Source organism: Trichechus manatus, unplaced genomic scaffold, assembly GCF_000243295.1.
Source record: "Trichechus manatus latirostris isolate Lorelei unplaced genomic scaffold, TriManLat1.0 scaffold00138, whole genome shotgun sequence".
In the NCBI taxonomy this organism is placed as follows: Eukaryota; Metazoa; Chordata; class Mammalia; order Sirenia; family Trichechidae; genus Trichechus; species Trichechus manatus.
In genome coordinates this window covers 3,735,937-3,744,617 of record NW_004444074.1, presented here as the reverse complement: position 1 = coordinate 3,744,617, position 8,681 = coordinate 3,735,937, and the positions used below count along the sequence as shown (strand labels likewise).

The 8,681-nt window shown below is 34.5% G+C and overlaps 1 protein-coding gene across 1 annotated transcript in view; it reads right to left on the bottom strand.

Annotated features, from left to right (window-relative positions):
• ATAD5 (ATPase family AAA domain containing 5) overlaps window positions 1–8,681 on the bottom strand; it is a 49,136-nt gene that overhangs the window by 9,058 nt on the left and 31,397 nt on the right. The window contains exons 15-19 of the mRNA XM_004385396.2: window positions 8,106–8,282; window positions 7,719–7,849; window positions 6,956–7,049; window positions 5,478–5,542; window positions 597–777 (exon numbers count right to left, since the gene is read on the bottom strand). Of these exons, the coding sequence (XP_004385453.1) occupies window positions 597–777; window positions 5,478–5,542; window positions 6,956–7,049; window positions 7,719–7,849; window positions 8,106–8,282 (648 nt within the window). The remainder of the gene's footprint in view (window positions 1–596; window positions 778–5,477; window positions 5,543–6,955; window positions 7,050–7,718; window positions 7,850–8,105; window positions 8,283–8,681) is intronic.

The following is an 8,681-nucleotide window of genomic DNA, read 5'->3' as shown; positions in this document are numbered from 1 at the left end:
GCAGCTGATATTTGACAAAGGCCCAAAGTCCATTAATTGGGGAAAAGACAGTCTCTTTAACAAATGGTGCTGGCATAACTGGATATCCATCTGCAAAAAAATGAAACAAGACCCATACCTCACATCATACACAAAAACTAACTCCAAATGGATCAAAGACCGAAATATAAAATCGAAAACAATACAGATCATGGAAGAAAAAATAGAGACAACGCTAGGAGCCCTAATACATGGCATAAACAGAATACAAACCATAAGTAACAATGCACAAGCACCAGAAGAGAGACTAGATAAATGGGAGCTCCTAAAAATCAAAAACACTTACGCTCATCAAAAGACATCACCAAAAGAGTAAAAAGACAGCCTACAAACTGGGAAAAATTTTTTGGCTATGACAAACTAATTTGCTCTGTAAACCTTCACCTAAAGTACAATAAAAAAAGAATTCTATCGAAAGTTGATGTATATACATTTATTTTGAATATTAATGTGATAATTGGATGCTCAGGTTAATGATTTGTCAAATATTTTGGTATAGCATAAATTTTAAGATAGTGCCCCATTATAGAAATTTATTTTACAGCAGATTAACCTACCACAAAGCGATAATGGCCTTTCTTCTAAAAATCCACCTCCACTTTTAATCCAGAATTGTAAGTAAAGGATACTTTTTCTGATATCACAAGTGTTTGCAGTTAGAAAGGTGACAAAGTCTTTTACATCAGTTCTAAAATTCTCGGTCAAGCAGATCATCTGTAGGTAGCTGGCAACATTAAGCTTTAAAAAAAGAGAGAAACATGGTTAGTAGTAGAGTTAATAGAAATGCAGCAATAATGCACATGAACAATATCTAAAACTGAAACAAATTTTGCTAAAATTCACAATATCTTAAAGCTCTTCAAGAGAATGAAACTGCTCTAGGAAAATATAAAGAAATATGCCATCAAATTAAAAGGATTTATATATTCTTTTAGTATTTGTATACAGTCTAAAACAGCAGGAAATTTTTATAAGAGATTCTCCAACTTGAACACGGGAGGCAGTTTTATGAACCTTGAGAAAATTCCTTAGGATTAAGTTATGGTACAGCTTTATGGAATATTTTACAGTCATTAAAATTATAAATGTGAATATTATAATAAATATACTTATGGAGCCCTGGTGGCGCAGTGGTTAAGAGTTTGGCTGCTAACCAAAAGGATGGCAGTTCAAATCCACCAGCCGTTCCTTGGAAACCATATGGGGCAGTTCTACTCTGTCCTATAAGGTTCCTATGAGTCAGAATCAACTCGATGGCAAGGGGTTTGGTTTTTTTGTTTTTTTATATGCTTTTTAAAAAACCAGTTAAAATTATATCAGTACATGCATAAAATTACAAATGTATATAAATAAGAAATAGAAGGCAGAAAAAACATTTGATTTGATAAGGGTAATTCAGTGAATTTTTTTTTCCATTTTATTTGGTGTTCCATTAATACTGCTATATTACTTATATACCAACGAGACATTTTTAAATCCCTAAGTAAATCGTAAATCTGCTTAATCATACAGTTGTCTTCCCATTGTTGTTTATGGGAAGTTTTTTATCTTGAAAAACTAAAACATAAATAAAATTGTATTTACATTTCACAAGAGTACTAGGATTTTTATTTTATAGTAAACAAGGCAGTAAAAAATTTTCCCCTATGAAATGTCTCGTTTATTACATAGGTAGATACATATTAGTCCTACACACTTCTGTTCCAAACTAGGAATTCTATTTCTGATAACATAGGAGTAGCTCCTATCAGACAAACCCTCCCAGTGATGATTACTATGAACTCTCTAATCAACTTTAAGAAAAAAAGAAGAGAAAAAACAACTACCTAAAGGCACCAAAGAGTGACTAAAAGCAGACTAAAACCGGAGGGAAATCAACACTTTGGAGAAAGGGAATGGCACTGGGTAAATACCATCCCCACCCCCACCCCGCTTTTTTTAAATTGCTTTTTGACTGAGGACAGGCTGCAGAAGAGATGGCTAAAACTCAGACAGAAACTCACAGAGTTACTGGCTTGAAGAACCAGAGGACAAGAGTTTGGGATGACTGCAGCAGCTGGAAAGTGAGAGGGAAGGTACCAGAAAAAGAAAGACAGAGATTCTACAATAAAAGTAGAACAACAAACCCTGAAGTGTGCATGCGTAAAGCTGCTACCCATGGCAGGAGAATACTGTTTCAGAGGAACATATAGAATCCAGAATCTCTACTACACATAATTCACAATGCCCAGAATAAAAATCTAAGCCATACAAGGAAACAGGAAAAATAATCAGTACGTCAGAGACAAGATTGATCACAAGATAACCAAGATGCTGGAACTGGCAGACAAGGAGTTTAAGAGCAGCTTAAGGAAAATATGCTCATAATAAATGAACAAATAGAAAATCTTAGCAGAGAAACAGAAATTATAAAAAAGAACTAAACTACATACTGTTAACACCATTACTCAATGGTAAAACACCAGATGCTGTTCCTCTAAGATTAGGCACAAGCTAAGGACTCTTAGCACTCTTACTACTTCTATTTAACATTGTACTGCAGGTCCTCGCCAATGAAAAATGGCAATAAAAAGAAAAAACAAAAAAAAGACAGGAAAATCAAAGGGAAAAAATAAAACTCTCTATTTGCAGATGATATGATTGTGTACATAGAACACCCTAAGAAACCAACAAAACAACTACTAGAACTAATAAGAGAATTTAGCAAGAATGAAGGAAACTTAGTCAATTGGCATAAGAAAGATCATGTTCTACATTATAGTTTGGTGAGTAGTGTCTGAGGTCTTAAAAGCTTGCAAGTAGCCATCTAAGACACAACTACTGGTCTCTACTCATATGGAGCAAAAGAGAATGAAGGAACTCAAAGGTTCAAAGAAGAAAGTAGTCCATGGGACTAATAACCCACACGAACCATAACCTCTTCTAACCTGAGACCAAAAAACTAGACAATGCCCAGCTACCGCTACCAACCATTCTGACCAGGGACACAATAGAAGGTCCTGGATAGAATGGGAGAAAAATGTAGAACAAAACTCAAATTCCTAAAAAAGGCCAGACCTATTGGACCAATAGAGACTAGAAGAACCTCCAAGACTATCACCCTAAGATAACCTTTGAATTTGGAATTGAGACTATTTCTGCAGGTCACTTTTCAGTCAAATAACAGATTGGCTTATAAAATAATATCACCCATGAGAATGTGCTCCCTTAAACAATTAACTATATGAGACCAAACAGTCAACATTTACCCAAAAGTGAAGATGAGAGGGCAAGGAGGGGAAGTTAGATCAATGGTAACAGACAGAATGGAAATAATGAGAATGCTGACACATAGTAAAAATTGTAACCAATGGCATGGAACTAATTTATATAAAAATTGTTAAAGAGGAACTTGATTTGCTGTGTAAACTTTCACCTAAAACACAGTAAAATATTATTTAAAAAAAATGAATGAAGAAGATTTAGATTCTAGAGCAGTGAGTGCTGTTTAATAAAAATATAATGCAAGCCAATAACACAGTTTATAAAGACAATGTTCTACATTCTACCTTGGTGAGTAGCGTCTGGGGTCTTAAAAGCCTGTGAGCGGCCATCTAACATACTCCACTGGTCTCATCCCTTCAGGAGCAAGGGAGAATGAAGAGAACAGGATACAAGGAAAAGATTAGTCCGAACGACTAATGGACCACAGCTACCATGGCCTCCACTGGACTGAGTCCAGTAGAGCTAGATGGTGCCCGGCTACCACCACTGACTGCTCTGACCAGGATCACAACAGAGGGTTCTGGACAGAGCTGGAAAAGGATGTAGAACAAAATTCTAACTCACAAAAAAAAAGACCAGATTTACTGGCCTAAAGGAGACTGGAGAAACCCCGAGAGAATGGCCCCCAGACACCCGTTAAACTCAGTGGTGAAGTCATTTCAGAGGTTCACCATTCAGCCGGGGAGTGGACAGCCCCATAAAACCAAATGGGACTAATGAGGTACAGCAGTCCAAGGACAAGGGCCAGAAGGCAGAAGGGGACAGGAAAGCTGGTAATAGGGAACCCAAGGTTGAGTAAGGATAGTGTTGATGTGTTGTGAGGTTGTTAACCATTGTCATAGGGCAACATGTGTACTAACTGTTAAATGAGAAGTATTTTGTTCTGTAAGCCTTCATCTAAAGTGAGAACAGCAGCACAACTGGAAGAGCGTAGTTGATCTCACTGAACTGTGCATGTAGAAATTTTTGAAATAGTGTACCTTTGGCTATGTATATTTTCACCAAAAAAAACAAAAGGTCGAGAAGGGAGAGGGTTGACATGTTGTGGGGTTGTTAACCAATGTCATAAAAGAATATGTGTACTACTGTTTCATGAGAAACTATTTGTTCCATAAGCCTTCACCTGAAGTACAATAAAAAAAATATATATAATGCAAGCCAAAAATGCAAGCTACACATGAAATTTAAATTTCACAGTAGCCATACTAAAAAAAAGAAACAGGTGAAATTAATTTTCCTTAGGTTATTTAATCCAGTATATCCAAAATATTATTTTAAGATGTAATCAATATAAAACATCACCAGTGGGATATATTGACATTATTTTTTTGTACAAAGTCTTTCATCTGGTATTTATATTATACTTTAGCACATCTCAATCCAGACTAGTCATATTTTTTTAAAAATATAATAGCTGTAATGAGATATAATTCATATACCATAAATTTTACCTATTTAAAGTGTATAATTCAATGGTTTTAGTATATTCACAGTTATGCAACCATTATCACTATCTAATTCTAGAACATTTTCACCACTTCAAAAAAGAAATCCCATGCCGATAAGCAGTCACTCCCCATTCCTCCTTAATTCCCACAAACCTAGGTAACCACTGACAGAACAGCATGGATAAAACTAAAAAACACTATGCGGATCAAAAGAAGCCAGACACACAGAAAAACGGCATGTAATGTTTGTGTCCTATTATATGAAATTTCAGAAATAGACAAAACTAATCTATGTGATATACATCGGAATAGTGGGGGGTGTTTGCTGACTAAAAAGAGGCCCAAGGAAACTTTTGGAGTTGGTGGAAATCTTCTAAATTTTGCTCTGGGTGATGATTACATGGGTGTTTACATATGATAACACATAATACACTAACTTAAGATCAGTGTACTTAAACTATATGTAAATTTTACCTCAATAAAGTACATTACCATGAAAATACCCTGAATGAACACTTACTGGAGTCTAGTCAAAAGTATTTTAATTTGAAAAAAAATCTTTTTTAAAAGCAAAAAAGGAAATATAATAATCAGAAGTTTCCCAAGATCAAAAATATTAACATACCACTTAGTAACCACATTTTAAACTGTAACTGAATACTATAATAAACTATCTTTTATATAATTGTGATATATAACTTATGATCATCAAAATTCAGAACTTACTAGGGAAGGAGTATTAAATTTGATTTCTTCAAAGCATCCATCAAACATTAAACTAAATGTTGGATCTATAGAAAAAAAAACATTTTTTTTTTTACATTAAAACCACTGAAATCACTTTTCCCAGTTATACTTTTTCTATAGAAATGTATTTCCATAGAAATATATTCTATATTTCATCATTAATGAAAATGCAGTATCATGAAAATCATGAATACTTAAGAAATTGACTTTCAAATGAAAATAGATGTTCACAAAAAGACTTGCACAAGAATGGTCATGATACCCCCGGACACCCTTTTAACTTAATACTGAAGTCACTCCTGAGGTTCACCCTTTAGTCAAAGATTAGACAAGCCCATAAAACAAACAATAATACACATAGTTCAACTATGTATACAAGACTCAATGGGCGCACCAGCCCAGAGGCAAGGACGAGAAGGCAGGAGGGGACAGGAAAGCTGGACAAATGGAAATGGGGAAACCAAGGTTGAGAAGGGGAGAGTGTTGACACGTTGCGGGGTTGGCAACCAATGTCACAAAGCAATATGTGTATTACTTGTTTAATGAGAAACTAATTTGCTCTGTAAACCTTCATCTAAAGCACGATAAAAAAAAGAAAAAAAGAAATTGACTTTCTACCTTAACCTAAAGTAACTCTGATCTTTTAATTAAGTTACTACCTGACTTGTAATTAATAAGATTTTTATCATTATTTCAAAGTACAATCACTAAGCGTGAAATGGGCCATTAAATTGTAAGTGGACTCTACTACAAACATATTTTTCTATAGAAATCCATAGCAGAGATATCCTACTGAATATTTGTAATAAATATCTGTAATAAAAAAAATTAAATTATATGAGTTTTAAAAATTAAACATTGAATACTAATTCTTGGGGAGGTAGACCAATTATATTAGGCTGATGATGGTTTACTTTAGCTAATATATGCAACAATACATATGGAAATGCTATCAGGGGTGAAGGAATGACTAAGAAGGAAGTTCAATATTAAGGAACTACAGAAAGATTGTGTTCCATAAAAAATTTTGGCCAAAGCTGCAAATGGTGGCATAGTAGTAGAGGAGGTTTGGTGGTGTAATTATAGGTGTGAGGAAAAAGCAAGAAGGATCTGATATGTTACCTACCAAAATCCTGTTATTGGCTAGTCCATAAATCTCTGTCTGCATTCTAGGCTATTGTTGGCTTCCTAAATCTCTAACACCCAATACAGTGAGCCACAGTAGTACTCATTTTTAAAAGGTCATTGATACTAGCAAGGTAAGATATTAACTAAGTCCTCAAAGGTGAAAAATCAATTGCAAATTTGAAAAAAATGATCTAGGAGTCTCCTAATTTCAAAGGAAAAAAAAGTTTAATTTATTGACTTCCAAAGGAACATTTCTAACTAAAATTGAATGCTTTTCCAAAATACTTTAATCAAAAGTAACTAATTGTATTAAAATCATTGTTACCTACCACTTGTAGTAAGGATTACAGGTCTTTTAGTTGTTGCCATGAATGTTTTGATTGCATTCAAAAACCCAGCATCTTCGTCGAAAATTACATCAACCTACAAACCGTTTGTAAGAATATTAATGTACTGAGTAACAAGAGACTTAGTGGGTATCAGTCATGTACACATAGTACACAGACCATTTGTCTGTTAGAGACAAAATTTACCAACAGTGTGAATTCAGCCCATGCTGAAAGTTCACAATGTCTTACACTATAAAAAAGAGTTAATATAAATGATCAAATATTAAAACCAAAGAAACGTGGCCACCTTTAACTGGATATAAGGAGCCCTCATAGCACAGTGGTTAAGGGCTCAGGTGCTAACTGAAAGGCTGGCAGTTCGAACCCACCAGCCACTCCATGAGAAACAGATGTGGCAGTCTGCTTCCATAAAGATTATAGTCTTGGAAACCCAATGGGGTAGTTCTACTCTGTCCTTTAGGGTTGCTATGAGTTGGAATTCAACTCGACAGCAATGGGTCTTAATGGGTTTAACTGGATAGGTATGAGTCAGAATTAATTTAATAATTACTGGACAATAATTAGTAACTTCAAATTGCATTTGTCTTCTTCCTGAAAAAATTCTTCTATGGTTGTCAGTTTCAATTGCTTTAATTTCAAATAGAAATATTCCTGACTTTCTTAACTATTTCACAATCCTTTTTAGGAAACCATTACTTGTAATCTTAAAATAGGCTTTATCATGAAATATCTATAAGCCTACCTCCTCAAAAAGAATAAGAGATGTTGCATTTTTCCTGTTGGGTTCCTCCACTCCAAATTCTCTGTTTGAATCAGTTGTATTTGTGGATTTAGTCTGAGTAATTTGTTTCTGTTCAAAAGACTTTTTGATTCCTGCATAAACAGAATATTAATATTTAGGTAAAATCAACTGTTAATAGAACATTGGATAGTTTTACAGATTAAGCTCAAACTGAAATCACTTATCAAAACTGAAACAAAATATCAGGACTCCTATATATAGGACCTTCAGTGTAGCTAAGATTTAATAAATAGCTATACAATCTCATGAAATATATTCATATTTTTACGTATCAGGGTCACCAAAACGAAAATATATTGAATTCATTCTGTCAATGTAATGTCTTACCTTTATTATGTTCCTGAAGTGCTCCTATTTCTTCACTATTTTTTGGTTTAGAAGACACTTTAAAATAATTTGCCAAAGTTTTAGGAGGGAGTGCTCGCTTTGGTCCACTACTTTTTGGTGAAGGCGGAGGAATTTTTCCTGGTGATGTAACAACTTTCTTAGGGGAGCTCAATTTTTCTGTCAAAAACAAAGATAAATATTCAAAAAGTAAATATATATATATCAATATAGAGCTATCCACATTCTACATTTCTACTCCTACCAGTTAAAATCAAAGATACAGAAATTTTCATAGTCCCCAGACACCCTTACAGCTCAGTAATAAAGTCACTCCTGAGGTTAACCCTTCAGCCAAAGATTAGACAGGCCTATAAAAGAAAACGAGACTAAATGGGCACACCAGCCCAGGGGCAAGGACGAGAAGGCGGAGGGGACAGGAAAGTTGGTAATGGGGAACCCAAGGTCGAGAAGGGGAGAGTGTTGACATGTCATGGGGTTGGCAACCAATGTCACAAAACAATATGTGTATTAATTGTTTAATAACAAACTAATTTGCTCTATAAACCTTCATCTAAA